This window comes from Oreochromis niloticus, linkage group LG18, assembly GCF_001858045.2.
Source record: "Oreochromis niloticus isolate F11D_XX linkage group LG18, O_niloticus_UMD_NMBU, whole genome shotgun sequence".
In the NCBI taxonomy this organism is placed as follows: domain Eukaryota; kingdom Metazoa; phylum Chordata; class Actinopteri; order Cichliformes; family Cichlidae; genus Oreochromis; species Oreochromis niloticus.
Window position 1 is genome coordinate 31,143,119 of NC_031982.2, and position 23,370 is coordinate 31,166,488.

At 44.6% G+C, this 23,370-nt stretch overlaps 2 protein-coding genes across 4 annotated transcripts in view; one reads left to right on the plus strand and one right to left on the minus strand.

Moving 5' to 3' along the window:
* Window positions 1–23,370, plus strand: part of LOC109195563 (tripartite motif-containing protein 16) — a 1,176,058-nt gene that overhangs the window by 669,913 nt on the left and 482,775 nt on the right. The gene's annotated exons all lie outside the window — the stretch shown is intronic.
* Window positions 13,237–23,370, minus strand: part of LOC109194524 (zinc finger protein 260) — a 41,121-nt gene continuing 30,987 nt past the window's right edge. For all 3 annotated transcript variants that reach the window (XM_025900318.1, XM_025900317.1, XM_019347754.2), the window contains one exon: window positions 13,237–15,189. In XM_025900318.1, coding sequence (XP_025756103.1) covers window positions 13,481–15,189 — 1,709 coding nt within the window. In that variant the 3' untranslated portion in view covers window positions 13,237–13,480. The remainder of the gene's footprint in view (window positions 15,190–23,370) is intronic.

Genomic DNA, 23,370 nt, shown 5'->3' on the forward strand with positions numbered 1-23,370 from the left:
AAGTGACGTAAAAAGCGGCGTTCAAAGACAGACAGAAACGCCGTTTTTTCCGCCACTCGGCAGAAAATGCCGTTCAAAGGCTGTATCCCAATTCAGGGTCTGCAGCCTTAAAGTACGCAGCCTCAACGATCCTCAAGGGCCGCGTACTCAAAGACCGCTAAGGCCGGAAGTGCGAGGCTTGTGAAATGGGACGGTCTAGCCTCCGTTGCGCTGCCCAGGTTGCCTAGCAACCATGATAGCTGGAAACGTGTGTTTGACAGAAATGAAGGAGAACATATTTTGTTCATTTGTTTGTTTGTTTCTACACGAGCTCTGTGTGATTTAATAAGTATCTGAGGCTGAGACCACGGGACTGTAAAACATGATTGTTGGCCTTCATATCTGTACTGAACAGTCATTTTAAGATTAGCTAGTAAATAACAATTAGCTAATGTTGTTCATGAGACGAAAGTCAGTGTAAATATGATATGGCCAATATTATAGTTATTATATTAATCATTATAAGTTATTACAGCAGTGAGTTTGAACTCTCAAATCAAATCACTTCTATTGTCACATCACATGTGCAGGTACACTGGTACAGCACATGTGAGTGAAATTCATGTGAGTGAACTCTGTCAAATACTGAGCTTCAGTAAAGATTCAAGTTGCAGTTATTTTTATTTCCCATCACTTTAAATCTTCACTCAAAGGCTACGTTCACACTGCAGGTCTTAATGCTCAATTCCGATTTTTTGATCAAATCCGATTTTTTTGTCTGCTTGTTCACACTACACATAAAATGCGACATCAAACGCGCTCTAGTGTGAACGCTCAAAGCGGCCCGCATGCGCAAAAGAAGATGTCTCACACAACTCGCTCGGTTTAGACCCAGAGCAAACAATATTGTTTGACTGATTGCCCTTAATATAAAGACTTCGGACTTTATGTTTCCAAATTTTTGCTTTAAGTTATTTTGTTATTTACATAATAATGCAAATAACCTAATAATGATCCTTTTTGCTGTTTTAGAGGAGCGGTGCTTCAAAGGATAGTTGCAGATTTCTGTCTGTCAAAAGATTTCAGGATTTTGGGATTTTTATTATGTTATGCTTAAAAGTATGTTTCTTTATCTAAATATGTTTGCTCTTTCAGTATTAAGCTTAAATGGGGAAGTTACACTTAAATGGGGAAGTGCAGACTCAACAGGAAGCCTGCACAGTTCTATTTTATCTCTTCCTGTACGTCTCTGAGAATGCTATGAATAAAAAGGCTGACAACTATTGCACGGTGCGAGTCTCCCTGAGTCTCACCCGTGTACACGTTAAACCTGTCTGAGCGTTTTTATTCCGACCTGAGTTGCAATACAGGAAAACTCCTGACACTGTCAGAATCTGCAGAAAATACAGTAAAAATAAAATGTTCACATTTCTCCAACGTGGTCTTCCTAACAGTTTCACCGGATGGCAAGAAATCGTTCGCGATGTCCTATCGGGCGCTTCTCCGGCGCTGATAATTGGCGTCTGTCTTGTGTCAGTGACGTAAAAGACGGATTTAATGTGACATGACCGTTCACACAGCAGTCGCTTTCTAAAACATCGGATATGTATCGGATTCAGTACCACATACGAAAGTGACCCAGATCGGATTTGAAAATATCGGATTTGTGCCGTTCACACTGTCATACCATGATCGGATATGGGTCGCATAGGGTCAAAAAAATCGGATTTGATGCACTTTCGCCTGCAGTGTGAACGTAGCCAAAGACAAGTATCTTTGACAGTGTATATATAGATGTATTATATATAAGAGACAAATGTTGTTCCTTCAGTATGGTGACATTACTAAATTTGGCTCAATGCTTACATATATGTATAAAAAGAAAATGTACGAGCTGTGATAACTGTTTCTGATAGAATGAAGAGTAGACTGATATATTAAATATTCCTTTATTGGGTGAGAAAATCAGACCATGTCATAACTGCTTTAAGTCATACAGAATAGATATCAGAGCCTTAAACAGGCTGACTTCTACTAAATGGGTCAAACTGGGGAGAAAGTATACAAACACATAACATCCTTATAGAATATGATGTAACACTACAGGGAGTGCAGAATTATTAGGCAAGTTGTACTTTTGAGGAATAATTTTATTATTGAACAACAACCATGTTCTCAATGAACCCAAAAAACTCATCAATATCAAAGCTGAATGTTTTTGGAAGTAGTTTTTAGTTTGTTTTTAGTTTTAGCTATTTTAGGGGGATATCTGTGTGTGCAGGTGACTATTACTGTGCATAATTATTAGGCAACTTAACAAAAAACAAATATATACCCATTTCAATTATTTATTTTTACCAGTGAAACCAATATAACATCTCCACATTCACAAATATACATTTCTGACATTCAAAAACAAAACAAAAACAAATCAGCGACCAATATAGCCACCTTTCTTTGCAAGGACACTCAAAAGCCTGCCATCCATGGATTCTGTCAGTGTTTTGATCTGTTCACCATCAACATTGCGTGCAGCAGCAACCACAGCCTCCCAGACACTGTTCAGAGAGGTGTACGGTTTTCCCTCCTTGTAAATCTCACATTTGATGATGGACCACAGGTTCTCAATGGGGTTCAGATCAGGTGAACAAGGAGGCCATGTCATTAGTTTTTCTTCTTTTATACCCTTTCTTGCCAGCCACGCTATGGAGTACTTGGACGCGTGTGATGGAGCATTGTCCTGCATGAAAATCATGTTTTTCTTGAAGGATGCAGACTTCTTCCTGTACCACTGCTTGAAGAAGGCGTCTTCCAGAAACTGGCAGTAGGACTGGGAGTTGAGCTTGACTCCATCCTCAACCCGAAAAGGCCCCACAAGCTCATCTTTGATGATACCAGCCCAAACCAGTACTCCACCTCCACCTTGCTGGCGTCTGAGTCGGACTGGAGCTCTCTGCCCTTTACCAATCCAGCCACGGGCCCATCCATCTGGCCCATCAAGACTCACTCTCATTTCATCAGTCCATAAAACCTTAGAAAAATCAGTCTTGAGATATTTCTTGGCCCAGTCTTGACGTTTCAGCTTGTGTGTCTTGTTCAGTGGTGGTCGTCTTTCAGCCTTTCTTACCTTGGCCATGTCTCTGAGTATTGCACACCTTGTGCTTTTGGGCACTCCAGTGATGTTGCAGCTCTGAAATATGGCCAAACTGGTGGCAAGTGGCATCTTGGCAGCTGCACGCTTGACTTTTCTCAGTTCATGGGCAGTTATTTTGCGCCTTGGTTTTTCCACACGCTTCTTGCGACCCTGTTGACTATTTTGAATGAAACGCTTGATTGTTCGATGATCACGCTTCAGAAGCTTTGCAATTTTAAGACTGCTGCATCCCTCTGCAAGATATCTCAGTATTTTTGACTTTTCTGAGCCTGTCAAGTCCTTCTTTTGACCCATTTTGCCAAAGGAAAGGAAGTTGCCCAATAATTATGCACACCTGATATAGGGTGTTGATGTCATTAGACCACACCCCTTCTCATTACAGAGATGCACATCACCTAATATGCTTAATTGGTAGTAGGCTTTCGAGCCTATACAGCTTGGAGTAAGACAACATGCATGAAGAGGATGATGTGGACAAAATACTCATTTGCCTAATAATTCTGCACTCCCTGTATAGATCAACTTAGCTCAGAATATATAAAGCATATAAACAATTACAGCAATATGATGCAACAAACACAGCAGTACTACTAATCCAAAATACTCAAAGCTTCATAGAACTGAAACACACATTTATTTTTAGCTCCATTTTGCTGCTGATACATACTTTAGGTTTCTGAATATTAAACTTGTTGCTGCCTTTCATAGTGTGTAACTTGAAGGCCCTGAGTACTTTCTCCCACACTGAAAACACTGGAATGATAAAATTATTTGAACATTACCTAATAAGACTGATTCAGGACAGACAATTAGTTATTTTAAACTTTCCTAGCAGTCCTTCACAAACAGGGAACAGTCTGTCTATTCTCTCCATCTGTCAGCTGCTGCTGGCTGTTCCTCCTCCTCACACACTGCTGAGTTTGTCCTGGTGGATGATGTGCAGCAGTGGGTCCCTCAGTCTGTCCTCACTCTGGACACTTGCAGTTGTCACACATGGAAATCAAATGTGTGATAAGCTGCAGGATTCAAACACAAGTGTAACTTATAAATACATGTTCATACTTTTATTCCACATAGAGAGAAAGAAACAGAGAGAGAGTGCAGGACAGACAGACAGGTGACAGTCTCAGGTGTATACACTGCTACAAAACAGCACAAGAGAAGGAGGATTTAGTGTTTGTGTTATTACGAGTGCTAAACAAGAAGAGTTCCAGATGGTACAGTGGACACGTGTGACTCCTGTGATTAAAGCATCTTTCTTTCAGCTTAATGAGTGAACCGTCAGCTCGTTCAAACACACGTTAAAGTCCGTTTGGCTCGACACCACCGAACAGAGGCAGCAATATAACATAGCTAACATTAACAGTGCAGTGAATCCTGCTTGTGCCGTGATATTCAGGACTGCAAACCAAGCAGCATCACTGACTTTCAGCTTGTTGTGTTTGTGGATATATGACTGACTTTAATTATCCATAAATCATCACATTCTCTGTAAGATTAAGGTCAACTACTGAACGGCGTATATTTTAAAGTAAAGGCTTTAAAACCAAGTTAACGCACAAAGTACTAACGTCGCTAATGTCACATAACTTTGCCGACATGTGGCCAACAATAATGTTTTAATGTTCTTCATTATTAAACATTTGCACATAAATACGTGACATCATATTCAGTACTTACTTTTAAAAGTTTGCTCTTCGGCCGTCCGTCTTCCGCCATTTTTTTTCGGCAAAATGATCCACACCCACGGCCGCGCTATAAGTCTGGGATATGTTGGGTCACGAAGTCTACACCGCCACATCCTTAAAATTCAGGGAAATGAAGGACGCATTTGAGGCTGCATTTCGAGCAGCCTTTGAATTGGGACAGCCTTCGTCGCGTCGCTGTGACGTAATCGGCCTTAAAATGTGGCCTTCGAGGCTGCAGGCCCTGAATTGGGATACAGCCTGTGTGTGTGAATGGGTGGATGTGTAAAGCGCTTTGGGGTCCTTAGGGACTAGTAAAGCGCTATACAAATACAGGCCATTTACCATTTACCATCTATGTGTTAGCCTCTTGCCCTATGACAGCTGGGATAGGCTCTAGCGCCCCCTGTGACCCTGGAAAGGATAAGCGGAAGCGGATGGATGGAATGATGAGTTACAGGTGAGAAGAAAAGGACTGGGCTTCCACCATGGACAGATCACTCTTTTGGCAGGGGAGAATAGCAGATCCCTGATTGCCGACACCAGAGCCATGACACGTGGATTAAAAGAGAGATCTTCTGGTGACAATGAGAAGAATGTGTCAAATGATGGTCAAAGGGAAGAGGTAGAATCAATCAATCAATTAATTTATGAACTCACCCCAACCAAAGAGAAAAGATGAAGAGAAAACACTGAAGCAGCTGCAGGAGTTTTTAGTTGTTCAACAGAAGAGAAATGGACCAAACTATATAACAGTTGGAAGACGAAGCAGCCCAAACACTGGAGATGGTTCAAAGACAAGATCATCTTTGCAAAAACATTTAAAAAAAAAAAAAAAAAAAATCACAGAAGGAATGCTGAAACATCAGATGGCAGAGAAATGGTGAATAGACTGATTCTTATTTAGCTCTTTTCTATTCTCTCGGAAACTGTCACTGAACATCAACAGTGAATGCTATTGAAGTCTTTAGAGATTCTACACTGTATGCTTGCTTTGCACAAGTCATGGCCACGCTGTTATGTTCTGAGATCTTTGTTTTCAGTGATGTCCAACATGACCACACCACCTGTCTATATGGCTGTCAAGAGATTTATTCTAAAGACACTTCTTCAGCTAAGAGTCTAAGGGTAGAAACACACAGACGCTGCAGCATTTACTTGTATACAAGGGCGATCACAGAACGCTCACACCAGAGTGGGGGCCCTGCGATGCGCGCTCTGTTCTTGCACTTGTCTTTATTTATATACAAAAATAATACAACAGTGAATACGTCTATTCATAGGCAGAGAAAAGTTAGTGCGTAGGGAGTGAAGATAAGAGTGGTTTAGGTGTATGCATGTGTGTTGTGGGATACAGAAAGACGAGGCCTCTCTTCTTGTTAGGGAGCGTCAGATAAGAGTGTCCAGCTCTCCTCTTCCTGCTTGTTCAGCTATTATCGCTGTGAGAAAGAATTTATAAAACAGTCTTGTAGTGGACAACAGTCTAAGTCATCAAAGGGTCAACATACAGTATTCTATCATATGCAAACTTACATCACTAAAAGCTTATACTGACTACTAAGTACAATTTTCCATTGACATTCCCTCCTGTTGTCAGTATAACTTTCAAGTGAGATATCAGTATGTAACATCTTGTTGTACAGTTTCTATCACACCATCATTAATCACACAAAGTTTTCATGTTTCAACAGGTCGGGGTCATCATCATCATCATTTGTCACGGCTATGTATGCAGCCACAGTGGAAACAATTATACGGTTAATCATGAGTTTTAGACATGGCAGGATACATGTTACAAAGACACAAAATAAAAGTAAAAATACAAAAAGGGATAAATAGAATAAATAAGAATAAGAATACAAAGGAATTGCAAGTATTTCAAGTATTGAAGTCTATTGCACCGTTGGTTTTTAACAAAAAGTATTGCACAGTGAAAAGGCAGTAGTAGTCTTTTTAGCAGCTGTAGCCAGGAGCCAGTGTAAAGCCAAGAAAACCAGTCACTTGTATTACTTACATAGTCCTGATTTTGGGCCTGCTTGATCTGTCTCAAGGCGTTCAGGGCATCAGTCATGTTTGATGAGTGTACGTTGTCTGATGTGTGTGTGTCTCATTTGTCACTCAATCAACAAGTGCACGTCTGTTCAGGTGTGTGTTTCTCTTCATTTTGAGTCAGTGTGTGTAGATGTGTATGTTAGTGTATGTTGGCGTGTTTATCACTTTCCTGTTCTGGTGTTTTGGGTAAACCACGGCCTGAAGCGTGCCCTGGGGTCCTGCCCTCCTCCTTTTCAGTCCGGTTGCGACCATTGCTGCTGCTGCTCATAGTTCAGTCTGTCCTGGTCCTGGCCCCAATTGGGGCAGTCCTTTCTCCAGTGTCCATGCTCACCGCAGGTGAAACCTGCATCTTCTTCTGTGTTTTGTCCATTCTGAGGTGCCTTTTGACCTCAGTTGCTCCTCCTGTCTCTGGCACGCCCTTTCTTCTGCTGCCCGATCATCCGTGTTGGTCCGTCACTGTCCTGCACAGTGTTAATGCAGAGTTATCAAGGTCAGCATTCTTTGCTCGGCCTTACTTTTCATTCGGGCTTAATGGGCGTCTCGTCACAGCTCTGTCAGCTGAAGCTGTCTGGAAATCTACCCCGTGTAGTGAAACAGGCCTTGGATTTAACGCTCTCCGTCTCTGCTGCATGAGATCGCTTTCCTGTAGCACTGTTGACATTTTTAGATTGTTGTTATGGGTCCAGCTGCTGCAGCATTTGGTCAGGGTCAGGGTCAGAGATGGTAGAGGGGAGAGCAGGAGTCCAGGTCAGCTTCGGCTTTCAGGACCGGCAAAGCAGCCTGTAATTAAACATAAAGAGAAAAAACAAAAACAAAACAAAAACAGACGAACAGGAAAATGATGTTGTATTGGCTGTGTTATTCAGAGAGGGGAGAAACACCGGGCCAGGCCCTGTGTCAGCCTTCTCTCCCCCCTTTTTTGTTTTTCCTCACAATATAATTAACTCATAACCCACCAAGTTGACAGGACAACACAGGTAGATATTAAAATTCGTAAGATCACGTTTAAAAGCACAAAAAGCAATTTCCTTCCTTCAGTAATCACTTCTATTATTCAATCAGCAGAAAACATCTCACAATTTGACTCTTAACCACTAAATTTGTTGTTTCATCACTGGTTGGTCATACCAGTCTCTTTCTTTTTGAAGTTGTTGTCCTGCAACCCAGAGAGTTTATTTGTTAGTAATGGATAAAATTCATCATTCAACAACAGGTGTATGTTAATTTTCGCTGCTCTAACCTTGCTGGAAAATCTTCACGTGTTCATGAGTGTAAGCTGTTTTTTCATTGCGTATATGTGTGTTAGTAGCTTGCATGCAAGGCCTCTGGGACTGTCTCACCCAAAACAGCATTTTCTCAACAGTTGCCTTTCTCTCGCGTGTGTTAAGAAAGGCAAATGTGCTTGAAGCAGTTGTGAGATTATTATGCTGTTATATATTACATTATACCTATAATCAAAATGAGTGAATCATGATACTGCTGTAGGCCACATCATATTTCTTGTGTAATCAGTATGTAGTTTTAGTTTGCATCACACTTCTGAGTTAAAAGAATGTGAAAATCATTAGATTTATTAGATAGGTTTGTATTATCCTATGCTGCTGATTTATTGTGAGTGAGTTACACTGTTTCATGACATTTCATACTGCCAAGTTATGAAAAGAATATTGTATTCAGAGAGTAGGGGCCTCTCTCTCTTTTTTTTCTTTGTGATAGTAAAAGAACAGAGCACATGCCACGGGAGCGTCACCCCCACCTTTGGTGGAAGCAGAAAAACAGGGAGCCAAGGTCATAACTCAGGCTCACAAAGAGTCAGAAAGAATGTAAATGCTTAGTTTTGTGGCTGTGGCACATTTTGTATAGCTTCTTTTCTTTGTTTAGTAGCTTTCTGCCTTCACCTGAGAGGGTGTGCCCTAAGCATGTGACTTCAGGTCTCCATAATTGGAGTTTATTTAAAGATAAATAAGATCCATCCATCCATCCTCATCCGCTTTATCCGAAGTCGGGTCGCGGGGGCAGCAGCCTAAGGTGAGGGACCAGACAAAGAGCGATTCAGAAGACCCGTATGAAAAGAACATCGAGGGAACAGTTTACCCTGCCCGGGATAGGGTTACCGGGGCCCCGCCCTGGAGCCAGGCCCGGGGAGGGTGCCCGAGGGCGAGCGTCTGGTGGCCGGGCCTTAGTCCATGGGGCCCGGCCGGGCACAGCCCGAAGAGGAGACATGGGCCCATCCTCCCGCAGGCCCACCACCCGCAGGAGGCGCCATAGGGGTCGGGTGCAATGTGCAATGGCAAAGGAGGTTAATTACACATATCAAATTCACTAAAGATTTTGATACAAATTGGTGTTACTGAAGCCTCTGAGAGAGAGAGAGGTGTGTTATTTAACTGGATTGCATGCTGGTTTAAATTCATGTTGGGGACTGTGGCATGGGTGTGGTCTCTGGCCGGCTGCAGAGGAGCGGTGACGCAGGGAGCTTCCGGGGCGGCGCAGGGGCGTGGGATGTTCACAGTGACAGTCGCAGGGAAGGAGAGCAGACGTGATAGCAGAGAGTGGGAGTGTCTCTGTCCCAGTGAAAAACCCACAGTTGTAAATAAAAGTACTTGCTGTCACCACACTCGTGTCCTGTGGATGCTTAACAGGGTCAACGTTACACTGGTGCCAAAACCCTGGCGCGATGTCCGATCCCCAGCCCGCTCCTCCTGCTCCCCCGGAGCAGCAGACCGCGGCCCTGGGGCAGCTGCTGGGGAATGCGGCCGCGCCGGCTCCCCACCCTCCACTGTCGGTGACGTTGCACTGGATGAGGGATGGGGAGGACCCGCTGATGTTTATTGAGGCTTTCCAGGACACGGTGTTGGCCTGTCACTGGCCGGAGGAGGAATGGGCCGCCCGGCTGCTGCCGCTTCTGTCGGGCGAGGCTCAGACGGCGGTGCTGAGCCTCGCCCCTCGGCTTGCGGGGGTCGTTCAAGGATTTGTGCTGGACCGTTTGGGGCTCTCCACGGAGGATTACCGCCGTTGATTCCGGGCCAGCAGGATGATGGGAGGGGAGCGGCCGTTTGTGTGGGCTCGGCAGCTGCAGGATGCGGGAGCGAGGTGGCTGCGACCATGTCCCTAGGCAGGGGATGCTCGGCTGCTCAATCTGGTCATCCTAGAGCAGTTCATGGGGGGCCTACCAGAGGCAACGGCTCGTTGGGTCCGCTGCCACCGCCTGGCAGATCTGACGGTGGCGGTTACGCTGGCAGAGGTCCATCTGGCAGCCGACCCGGGACGCAGCCATGAGGAGCCGCGGCGGAGTGGCCATATTCCGCCACCCAGGCCACCGGTGGCGGCGACACAGCGGCCCTGTTGGGACGGAGCAGGAACCCGTTCTGGCCGCAGCTTTCCGCCAGAACCCTGGCGGCTGCCGAGGTTGCCACGGAGCCACGGGAAGCCGCACAGACGCGCACCTGCGTCGTGAATGTCCGCTCATGGAGGTGGGGCAGGTGTTCCGTGTTGCCGATTTTCCAGGCGGCTCATTCGAACCCTATGGCAGGGCATTTGGGTTGTGAGAAAACTCAAACCCAAATGCATAATGGCCCGATTCTATTGGCCAGGCATTTGGGCCGACGTGCGCCGCTGGTGTTTGTCGTGCCCAGAATGCCAGCTGGTTAGCCAGTTGGCCGTGCCGAAGGCGCCGTTGTGCCCATTACCACTGATGGAGATCCCATTTGAGCGCATTGGCATGGATCTCATCGGGCCATTTCACCGGATTGCACGCAGCTATCGCTTTGTATTGGTCCTGGTGGATTACGCAATGCGATACCCAGAAGCAGTGCCGCTGCGCACCATTTCAGCAAAGAGCATGGCGCAGGCACTGTTTCAGGTCATCTCCCGAGTCGGTATTCCGAAAGAAATACTGACTCACCAGAGCACGTCATTCATGTCGCGCACATTGCGGGAACTGTACGAATTACTGGGCATTGAATCTATTGTGTCTACCACCCTCAGACTGATGGGCTGGTGGAGCGGCTGAATAAGACTTCATTCGTAAGTTCATTCACAAAGATGAATGCAATTGGGATCACTGGTTAGACCCTCTGTTGTTTGCAGTGCGGGAGGTGCCCCAGGCCTCCACAGGATTTTCTCCCTTTGAACTGTTGTACGGCAGAAAGCCGCGGGGAGTGCTCGACCTGATTAAGGAAAACTGGGAGGAAGGTCCGAGCCCTGCGAAAAGTGAAGTTCAGTACGTGATGGACCTGCAAGCAAAGCTGCACACACTGGGGAGACTCTCACGGGAGAATTTGCTACAGGCCCAGCAGCGGCAGCAACGCCTGTACAACAGAGGGGCGAAACTCAGGCAATTTTCACCGGGAGATAAAGGGCTTGTGTTACTTCCTTCTTCTTCCAGCTCACCAAGTGGCAAGGGCCCTTTGTGGTTACACGGTGAGTGGGGGACGTTGATTATGAAGTGGTGCGGTCGGACAGGGGCGGAGCCACGCAGATTTACCACCTCAATCTCCTCAAAGCCTGGAGGGAGGCGGAGACCGCTTCTCTGGTGAGCCTGATAAGAGAGAGAGAAGAGTGGGGGCCGGAGCTGCCAAAATCTAACATCCCCATCTCCCTCCATTGTAGTGACCATCTCACACAGGCCCAGAGGGTGGATGTTGCTGCTTTGCAACAGTGCTTTGCCGAAATGTTCTCCCCCTTAGCCGTACTGCTCTATGAGAGAAGTACGGCTGGGTGATTTGAGACGCAGCCTGGCGTGACGGTGCATTCACGGCCCTACAGGCTGCAGGAACATAAAAGACAATTGGTCTTCTGGAATCGAAGGAAATGCTGAGGTTGGGAGTAATAGAGGAGTCGCACGGTGTCACGCTTTGATGCTTATCCCATGCCCCGGGTCGACAAGCTCCTGGACTGGTTGGGCACCGCTCGCTTTTTCACGACACTGGATTTAACTAAGGGCTACTGGCAGATTCCCTTGTCTGCAGAGTCAAAGGAAAAGATGGCCTTCTCCACTCCGTACGGTTTGTACCAATTTGTTACGCTTCCGTTCGGCTTGTTCGGGGCCCCTGCAACCTTTCAGTGCCTCTTGGACCGGGTGCTGTGGCCCCACGCTGCCTATGCTGCCGCCAATCTAGATGACGTCATCATGTACAGTGACACGTGGGCGGAGCATGTCCAGCGTGTGTGCTGGAGTCTCTGAGGCAGGCGGGGCTCATGAACCCGAAGAAGTGTGCGGTTGGACGGAGGGATTATTTGGGGTACCACTTGGGGGGCGGACAGGTGCGACCTCAAGTAGAGAAAACGGCAGCGATTGCACCCAGCCCGCGTCCCAAGACGAAAAAGGAGGTGAGACAGTTTCTGGGGCTGGCCGGCTACTACCGGCGGTTCGTACCAGGCTTCGCGGACCTGACCAGCCGTCTAACTGATCTCACCCGCAAGGGTGCCCCGGATCTGGTCCAGGCGGCGTTTGTGCAGGTGAAACAGGCTCTCTGTGGAGAGTCGCTGCTGCTCACGCCTAACTTCTCCCTCCCTTTTTTTTTTGCAGACTGACGCCTCAAGCAGAGGGCTGGAGGATCACTCGGTGGTATCAGGCTCTGCAGCCCTTTAATTCAAGGTGATCCATAGGCCGGGCGCGCAGATGATCGTGGCCGATTTCCTCTCCCGGTGGTGGTGGTGGTGGGGGGTAGGTTCGGCCTCAGTCGGGTGGTGGGGATGTGTGGCATGGGTGTGGTCTCGGGCCGGCTGCAGAGGAGGGGGGGACACAGCGAGCTCCTGGGGCGGCGCAGGGGCGTGGTGAACAGGTGTACTGGGATGTGAAGGTGATTGTGACTCTTTATACGTTCACAGTGAAAGTCGGAGGGAAGGAGAGCGGATGTGAAAGCAGAGAGCGGGTGTGTCTGTGAAAAACCCACAGTACTTGCGGTCACCACACTCGTGTCCTGTGGATGCTTAACAGGGTCAATGTTACAGGTACCTACTAATAAATTGTGGAGCGCATTAATAAAGTCTACAGTTATGTTTAATTGGCTAACTTAATCTAAAAAATACCAACCGGTTTTCATGTCACAGATGATGGTATAGAAAAAGTATGTCTTAGACATGCTCTTGGCATTGATGGAGTATGGTGGAGGAGTATGGTGGAGGAAACTGAGGACGAGAAATAAAGAAGTCAGCATGATGAAGCTCCCCAAACATGTCAAATCTTTCTGGACAGTTTAACAGCTTGTTTGGAAGTACTGTTAGTTTTTCAAAGAGCAGCAGAATTGGATTGTGGGGTCGCAAATTTTAAAGGCTTTGCAGAATTTCTTCAGGCCGGAAAGATGTTGATTAATGCGTTTGGAACACAATTTAAACCAAAAGACAAAAATCGCAGGAGATGAGTGAAGTTTGATGCCAATTTATTGAGTTGTATTGGACCGAGACAGTTTTTCGCGTTCTCATGTAAACACAGAAACTTAGCTTCCGAAAACCTTTTGAAAACAAATTTTTTCAAATGCTTAATTCCCGATGATCCAAACACTTTTTCTGTGTTCTACCATCACCCTTTTCTAAGAATGAAGCCTACCATGTAGCATGATTTCCTATATACTTTTTCCAAGTGTACTGAAGACCTAAAATTTTCATCTTAGGTGCTACAACAATGTGACTTCTCACCTGTGTGAATTTGCATGTGTTCTTCCAAGCTTGACTTCATACCAAATCGCTTCCCACAGGTGCTACAAGAATGCGGCTTCTCACCTGTATGAATTTGCATGTGTCTATTCAAGTGTGACTTCAGACCAAAGCTTTTCCCACATGTGCTACAACAATGTGACTTCTCACCTGTGTGAATTAGCATGTGTCTATTCAAGATCGACTTCAGACGAAAGCTTTTCCCACAGGTGCTACAAGAATGCGGCTTCTCGCCTGTGTGAATTTGCATGTGTCTATTCAAGATCGACTTCAGACCAAATCTTTTCCCACAGGTGCTACAACAATGTGACTTCTCACCTGTGTGAATTTGCATGTGTTGTTTCAACTGTGACTTCCGACTAAATCTGTTCCCACAGGTGCTACAAGAATGCGGCTTTTCACCTGTGTGAATTTGCATGTGTTGTTTCAAGCTTGACTTCACACCAAATCGTTTCCCACAGGTTCCACAACAATGTGACTTCTCACCTGTGTGAATTCGCATGTGTCTATTCAAGATTGACTTCACACCAAATCTTTTCCCACAGGTGCTACAAGAATGCGGCTTCTCGCCTGTGTGAATTTGCATGTGTTGTTTTAAGCTTGACTTCACACCAAATCTTTTCCCACAGGTGCTACAAGAATGCGGCTTCTCACCTGTGTGAATTTGCATGTGTCTATTCAAGATTGACTTCAGCCTAAATCTTTTCCCACAGGTGCTACAAGAATGCGGCTTCTCACCTGTGTGAATTAGCATGTGTCTATTCAAGTGTGACTTTAGAGTAAATCTTTTCCCACAGGTGCTACAAGAATGCGGCTTTTCACCTGTGTGAATTTGCATGTGTTTTTTCAAGCCTGACTTCACACCAAATCTTTTCCCACAGGTGCTACAAGAATGCAGCTTCTCACCTGTGTGAATTTGCATGTGTCTATTCAAGTTTGACTTTAGCCAAAATCTTTTCCGACAGGTGCTACAACAATATGGCTTCTCTCCTGTGTGAATTCTCACGTGAATTTTCAAATACATGAGGGAACTCCAATTTTTTCCACATATTCTACAACAACGTGGCTTCACACCTCTGTGAATTCGCATGTGTGTCTTCATATTTGATTTTACATTAAATCTTTTCCCACAGCTGCTACAGGAATATCGTTTTTCATTTGTATGGAATTCCATGTGTATTTTCAAATGTTCCTTCTGATTAAATATTTTCCCACAGGCGCCACAAGAATGTGACTTCTCACCTGTGTGAATTCGCATTTGTCTATTCAACTTTCTCGTTTTATTAATTTTTTTTCCAAAGGTGCTAGATAAACATGCTGTCTTTGAATTTTGAACTGTCAGGTCTGCTATTATTTGCTCGGACTTATTTCTGTGTGAATTTTCATCCTTGTTTTCATCCTGATCCATGTCAGGAGAGTTGTTAGAAAGGAGCTGGTCACTGCTTGGTTCTGGTTCACTGTGGTCACTTTCTTCACGAGATGGAAAAGTTGCAGTCGCCTGCTTTCGTGCAAGTGGTTTTCCCTCTTCAGTGGTACTGAGTTCCTCCTGTTCCTCTTTAATCTGTGAAGGATCCTCCTGGTGTAGACTGGAGTTATTCTCCTGGTTACAGACCTGCTGATTTCTGCGCCCCTCCTCATCCTTACAGTCACATTGTGGAAGATCTGAAGCAACAGATTAAAAAAACATACATTTGAAAAATTACAAGTTAACCATAGCCATTAACAGGTCTCCACATGGTAAGCATGTCGCACAGATATACCAATGAAAGGCATGTTGGGGGGAGAAGCTGTTTTGCTGAGAACACTCCTGTTGTGTGATCAATTTAAGTTTGGAATTGTATATTCCAAACAGCAGAGCATAAATATTTAACTACATTTATCCCAGTCCGAAATCTATTTAAATTATTATTTTTTTCATTCCATGCTGCAGACGATACCTGGAATTCTTTAAATTGACCGAAAAAATGAAAATCCATGAGGTGGAAACTTTAAACTCAAACACTTCACTTCTTGCTTTCTGCTCAGTTTTTGTATCATTCAATGGTGGAAATCTAATTCATGTAAATAAAAAGATAACCATACATCAGGGGCGATCTCAAAACAACACAAAAAAGTATCTGTAGGAAGAACTACGAGATTCTCATAAATTTTACTCTGTTGGATTTTGTGTGTTATCAAGTGACTGTGGAGTTTTTGTTTTAATGTGCATGTCTCATCTCAGTAAATATCTGAAACTGGTTCAATTGATTTAAACTGTGGCGTTGAATCTCAGATATGTGATATCAAATAATATAAACAGACTATCCACGATGCGAAAATAAAGACAACATATAATCGGTCTGTGAACGTTCTCAGTCATCCAGGTCATCGTGGTCTAAGGAGCTTGGAAAGAAAAGCATCTGGACTTCTTTAAGTTGCTTGAAGACGTTTCACCTCTCATCCGAGAAGCTTCTTCAATTCTAGGGTCAAATGGTGGAGAGACCCACATTTAAGCCCTGTGGGAGTGTGCCCCCGAGAGCGAGAAAAGGACCCCCTAATGATCCTCTACCTAATCACATGAGCTAAGGTGTGAAAATGGGTGTAGGTCACAATCAGCCAGGGTTTCAGGTCAGCTCATTGTGAAACCTAACCCCACCCTATCATGTGATTTCCTGAGGTCAGATGGCCCAGGATGTGAGTGGGAGTTAAGGCATCTGGGAAGGGATCTCAAAACTGGATTATACATGGCAGACAGTTGGTGTCATAAGTAGAGATGGACCGATTCGATATTACGTATCGGTCCGATACCAACTTAAATTACTGGATCGGATATCGGAGAGAAATAAAAAATGTAATCCGATCCAAAGTATTACAAAATGACCTATTAAATTCAGTTCTTTGCATTCTTTTGGCGGCGAAGAAAAACTCACAGCTCAAAGTGGTCTAACTCAAAAAATGATCTTTATTTTACATTCCCGGGAATGGGGACTGAGCACACAGAGACACCAGCTCAAGTCTGAAACAGCAGCAGCCAGCCTGATTATTATATACTTCCTCTACACGTCACGCACACTTTAAGTTTCGATCAAACACTCTGCTTGAGTGTTGAAGGGAAGTTATGAACTGTTTCTGGGAGACAAATAACACCAGGATCCTTTTTTTACAGAGCTGACGGCTGGTAACTGTGCAGGGGCGGGTCTAGCAAAGTTTTGTCGGGGGCCAGGTAGGGCATTAACAGGGAAAGGGGGGGCTCAAAGAAATACTTTTCTTTGTTATGTCATTTAAAAAATTTGAAAAAATAATTACCTGAATCTTACAACAAAAGTGGTTATCTGATTAAATGTATAGAAATCCATTATTGCATATAGTAACTAATAAGTCTAATATACCCTAGTAAGCTATAGTACTTTTTCCTTTGGGAAGGTACCATCTGTGCAGTCTGCAATTCTGTTGAAGAAAGATGTTGAATCTATTTAATTATTGTAGAAAAATAAGTGATTTCTGTGCATTTGTTTTACACTTGCATTAAATTAAAGTTGATTACATCGATTAAGGGCGGGGGGTGGTTCCCCAGTATTTTTGCTGGGAGTTGGCAATCCTATTAGTTAGGTTGCTTAATATTTCCACTAAGTACTCTTTAAAATACCAGAATAGGGAGGATGGTGTAGGTTTAAATTTATTAGATTGATCAGTGTTGCTGATTACAAAATACGCTATATCGGATTCATATCGGTATCGGCAGATATCCAAATTTATGATATCGGAAATTAAAAAGTGGTATCGTGCCATCTCTAGTCATAAGCCACCGCCTCTGTTCAAAGATGGTCGCTCACAGTGGACATAAATGGCCTCTTTTACTCCTCTTTCAAACCATCTGTCTTCTCTATCCAAAATGTAAATGGTAAATGGACTGATTCTTATATAGCACTTTTCTACTCTCCCGGAGTACTCAAAGCACTGTATACAACATGCCTAATTCACTCATTCATACAAGTGCAAACTAAACTACATTCAAACACATTCATACTCCGATGTACGCATCGGAGGGCAACTTGGGGTTAGTATCTTGTCCAAGGATATTTGTCATGCAGACTGGGGAAGCCAAGAATCGAACCACCAACCTTCCGATCAGTAGCTGATCTGCTCTACCACCTGAGCCACAGCCACCCCACATCCAAAATGTGAACATTGGCATCCTTGAAAGAGTGACCTTTGTCCTTTAGATGCAGATGGACTGCTGAGTCATGTCCCGTGGAGGTGGCTCTTCTATGTTGTGCCATGAGCTTGTGAAGTGGCTGTTTGGTCCCTCCAATGTAGAGGTCTGGGCATTCCTCACTACACTGTAAAGCATACACTACATTGTTAAGTTTGTGTTTAGGAGTTTTGTCAAACTTAACATTGTTAAGTTTGACAAAAGTTAACATGGTGTACTATAGCACTCTCATATTTAACTATCAGTAACTATTTCACTCTGGCACTCGCTGCTTTCCTCATCCTCAACTGGTTGCAACAGATGGCTGCCCCTCTCTGAGTCTGCCGAAGGTTTCTTCCCGTTAAAATGCTGCTTTCTCTTCCTACTATTGCCAACTCTTTGCTAACAGAGTGTTATGGCCCTAGCAGGACCTCCTGTGCAATTGACTTTGTGTGGGTGCGTCCTGCCATTTCTCCCACCTTCGGGGTCACCTTTGTTGTACAACTGACTCTAATAAACAATTAAGGTGAGCTCTAGTGCCAGACATCCTTGTTGGCTTTGGTAGCTAGTGAGCTGCGTGTATGGTGGCTGGGTGTTGTGTGATTGTTGTGGTTTCTTTCTAATTTTGTAGAGTCTATACCTTGCAGTATAAAGCCCCTTCAGGACACTGGGATTATTTCCCTATATAAATAAAACTGAATGGAGCTGAGTGAAGGAGGTCATGTTACACAAGCTGAAGAATCATTTATGCACAAATCATAGTAGGAGTTGATTAAATAGGATAGGGGAGACTTTTCTTTAATAATGCCATATGACCTCAGACAAGGAATGAGTGTTTCATGACTCTTAGTGCAATGGAACCCTGTTTGTAAATTTTCTTAATTTTCTTGTCTCGTATGCTTTCATAAGGTCAGTACTGTTGGGGCAGTTAGCATTCTCTTAAAGTCTATAAAATATAGAAAATATAGACTTTAAATATCGGATTTGTGCCGTTCACACTGTCATACCATGATCAGATAGCACTCTGTACGTTACAGACTATAGATGGCACAATACCACATTTTTTATGTCTGATACAGATACCATTCATTTGGATATCTGCTGATACCAATATGAATCTGATGTAGTGTATTTTATAATCAATAAAACTTTTCTTAAATATTTTGCTGCATTGTGTATAAGTTCAAACTGAAATTTTAAAAAACAAAACACTAAAACTATTCTGTTATATCCTTTATCTTAACCATGCAAATTCTCATGACCATTGATCAACAACCACTGACCAAAACCCACTGATCAAAGAACACTGATCAATGGCCATGAGTACCATTCGCAGAGAGTTGGGGAATGGCTGCAATCACAGCATTGTAAGATGGCGAAAGATGTACCCTTAGGCCCCCTCCTCGATTCAGAGATGGTCTTTCCCTTTTCACGTAAATGGCCTCCTTGACTCCGCGCGCAAACCAGCGTTCCTCCCTGTCCAAGATGTGTACATCCTCATCCTTGAAAGAGTGTCCACTGGCCTGTAGTTGTAAATAGACTGCAGAGTCCTGGCCTGACGAAGTAGCTCTTTTGTGTTGTGCCATCCGCTTCGCCAGAGGTTGTTTGGTTTCCCCGATGAATAAATCCTGGCAATCCTCCTGGCACTTAACAGCATACACTACGTTACTCTGTTTGTGTCGGGGGACCCGATCCTTGGGGTGGACCAATTTTTGGCACGGCGTGTTTTGGGGTTTAAAAGCCACAGAGACCCAGTGTTTCAAAAAAATGCGTCTCAACTGTTCCGATACTCCTGACACATATGGGATCACTACAGGTTTTCGCTTGGGCAGCGGTTGTCCTTCTCTCCTGGATCGGCTGGAGCTTTCTTTAGGTGCCTTTCCAGCTTTGACAAAAGTCCAGCTGGGATAACCACATTTACTCAGGGCCTTCTTGATGTGCTGTTCTTCTGCCTCCCTGGTTGCTGTGTCAGTGGGGATGGTGTTCGCTCTGTGTTGTAGCATCCTAATGACACCCAGTTTGTGCTCCAGTGGATGATGAGAGTCAGACCTTAGATACTGATCAGTATGCATAGGTTTACGGTACACATCAGCTTTTAGATGTCCCCCATTACTGATTGACATCTCACAGTCTAAGAAAGCTAACCTGCCACTTTTCATATCCTCCCTGGTGAATTTGATGTGTCGGTCCACCGAGTTAATGTGATCCGTGAATTGTGGTATGTCCTGAGATTTGTTTTTCACCCAGGTGTCATCCACATATCTGAACCAATGGCTTGGTGGTGTTCCAGGGTAGGATAGCAAAGCCCTCTTTTCCACTTCTTCCATGTACAAATTGGCCACGATGGGTGAAACTGGGGAGCCCATGGCACACCCATGTTTCTGCCTGTAGAACTGACCCTTGTATGTGAAGTAGGTGGAATGAAGACACAGTTCCAAAAGCAAACACACTTGGTCGATGCTGAGAGTGGTCCTGTTGCTGAGGTTGGTGTCATCCTGTAATCTCTTACGGACTACCTCCAACGCTTCCGTGACTGGGATGCAAGTGAAGAGAGATGTAACGTCGTACAAGACCATGGTTTCATCTGCCTCCATAACGACATCTCTCACCTTCTCGACAAAATCCAGGGTGTTCTGGATGTGGTGTTCAGAGCTGCCCACCAGCGGGTTGAGGATCGAAGCCAGAAACTTGGAGATGTTATAGGTGACAGAGTTGGTGCACCCTGTTTATGTATTTTCGGTAAACCATACAGACTTGGTGTAGACTCCCCCTGGGTATAGCCTGTGGTATGAGGTTCAATCAATAGCCTTGTCTTGTTCTAACTGCTTCAGACAGACTATCACCCTCTTCCTGTAGCGACTTCCTGGGTCTCGTTATAGGGGCTCATAAGTATTTTCATCATTGAGTAGTGACAAAATTTTCTCATGATAGTCTTTCTGGTTTAGCAGTACTGTAGACCAACCCTTGTCTGCCGGAAGGATGATAATGTTGTTGTCATCACTAAGTGATGTGAGTGCCTTCCTCTCCTCCATGGTGATGTTGGATGCTGGGGGCTTTGCATTGCTGAGACAGGCCGAAACTTTCGTCCGTATTTACTCTGCTTCCACTTCTGCAATATTGTTGTTACAAATTGCTGTTTCTGTGGCTGTGATCAGCTCCACTAGCGGGATTTGTCTCGGTGTGACAGCAAAATTCAACCCTTAGCAAGGATGTTTTTCTCTGTTTGGGTGAGCTGTCTGTCAGACAAATTCTTCACCCACTTGTCCACATCCTTGGTGTCGCATCCTTGTCTCTTCTGGCCACTGAGGACACTCTCTGTATTTTGCGGTGATTTCCGACGTACAACAAGCAAGTCAAACTTCCTTTGTTGCCTGGTCTTAGACTTCTTGTGCTGTGCTAGACGAGCCTTCTCAGTAAAGTTAAACACCTTTTTAAGAGTATTCCCATCTAAAAGCATTGTCAGTCTCTGTTGGATCCGCTCCTCTTGAGATTTTAGCATGTCGATGGTAAAATTTGTTTGCGTCACCCGTTCATTAAGCAACTGATGTTGTGCCTTCTGGAGGATTTTTGTTGCCCGGAAGCCTTTAACTGAAGAGCTCATTTGCAAACTTTTAGGAGTAATCCTGTTTTGTCGGCATCTGAGGCTGAATCTCAGGTGGTTCCTGTAGTCCGCCATCTTATGTGCCGTTTGCTCATACTGACGTACAAGCTTTAGGCAGTCCTTGCCAAAGTGGGTTAAAACGTCTTGATGCATTCTCAATCATCCAGGAAAGTCAATCTCCAAAAGTTGATTCTGTTCATCTGGACGTAGCGTTTTGTGGGAGAAACGTTTCGTCACTCATCCAAGTGACTTCCTTCAGTCTCAGTTGACTGCAGGTTTCCCCAATCTTATAAACAGTACATTTGCATAATGACTGAAACCAGCCCACTGAAGGAACAATGGTCTGAGTACTCACGGCAGCTTCGAGCTTCTCCAACATCTTATCCGTGCTGGGTTCAATGAGCACATTTTGAGAAGTCACGACTAGTCCCATCATTTCAATCACAGCAGGGAGCTTTGTGGGGTTTTGAACAGCCGTTTTCCGCTTTCTTTAATCTTCGATAAGCCAGGGCCAAGCCAGCTCCGATCAGCAAGAACCCCGTTATCATGGTTCTGAAAAGCTAGGTGTCTTCAATGTCTTTGATCGACTGTCCCGCCAGGCACACGACCCTCCAGTTCCTCCACTTGTCCATGGTGTATCCAGCAGGGAACGTCCCTCCCGGACATTCGGGCTCTCCTGAACTCAGGCTTCTCGTTGAGAACAGGGTGTCAATTGCATTCAGGGACCACTTGATCAAATCCATAATCCTCTTTTAGGTTTTAGAGAACAGGCTGTGAAAGTCTTCCAGAGTAAAAAGTATAAGTAGACAAGACTAACCAAGGACATGAGAAGCCAAGCAGGAAAGATAAGGAAGAGGGAGAAAAGTGCGACCGCCTTTGTCAAGAGCCAAAAGAGAACTCATTCCCTGAAAAAAAATACACTGCACCCAAAATATTTCATAGTTCAGCAATGCTGATCAATATAATAAACTTAAACCTACACCATCCTCTCTATTCTGGTTGTAGGAGCCATTTTTGGGTTTATACCTTATGTTGCCGCTAGAGGTCACCTTTTTCTGTTTTCATATGGCTGGTTCATGTAAAGGTATTTAAGGTAGACGCACGTAATTGTGCATCCAAAAAGGACAAGATGAGAAGTGCTGAAGTTATTGGACTGTTTAATTAATTCATGCATACCAGTGACATTGGGTCACCCCCCGTTAACAACCACCTCAGTGGCTTCAAGCGTAGGCTTAGCCTCCTGGTATTTTAAAGAGTACTTAGCAGAAATATCAAACAACCTAACTAATAGGGAACCACCCCCCATCCTCTGCCTCATGATGCTTAATCGACACAATAGACTTTAATTTAATGGAGGTGTAAAACAAATGCACAGAAATTAATTATTTTTCTACAATAATTAAAAAGATTCAACATCTTTCTTCAACAGAATTGCAGATTGCACAGATGGTACATTAACAAAGGAACGAGTACTATAGCTTACTAGTAGTGGTGCAATGGATCACGGTTGATCCGTAATCCGAACCGATCCCACCCCACGGTTCGGCACGCATGTGATACAAAGATTCAAAAAAGAAGAAAAAAGTATGTGTATGGTACGCGTGGTCAGTCTGTCAAGCGATAGCTATGGTCAGCGCAAGCGGTCCAAGTGGATGAGCAGAGGAGTTTGCGGTATTTAAGCAGCCCTGTGCTGCCCAGTCCAACTGGGCTAAAGATATTACAAAAGCTTTTGCCCAGTCCAACTGGGCTAAAGCTATTACAAAAGCTATTGGGGTGTTTAGCTGCAGACAGGAGGCCGTATTCCGTTGTGCAAAACAAAGGTTTTAAACTAGTCAACGCATTAGTTGCCGCATTGACGCCGTGCAGCCCCACGCACGGGGCGATCGGTGGTAACTAGTTAACGGAGATTTGTCATGTTAATGCAATTATGGCATTAACGTCATTTTAACGAGATTTACGCTGAAAGCACTAGTTTAAACTATGATGAACGTGCTTGAGCCACGCCATGATATCCAGTCGCGCGTCCACTTCAGTGACAAGATCGCTCCAGGCATGTATGAGCAGGAAAAGT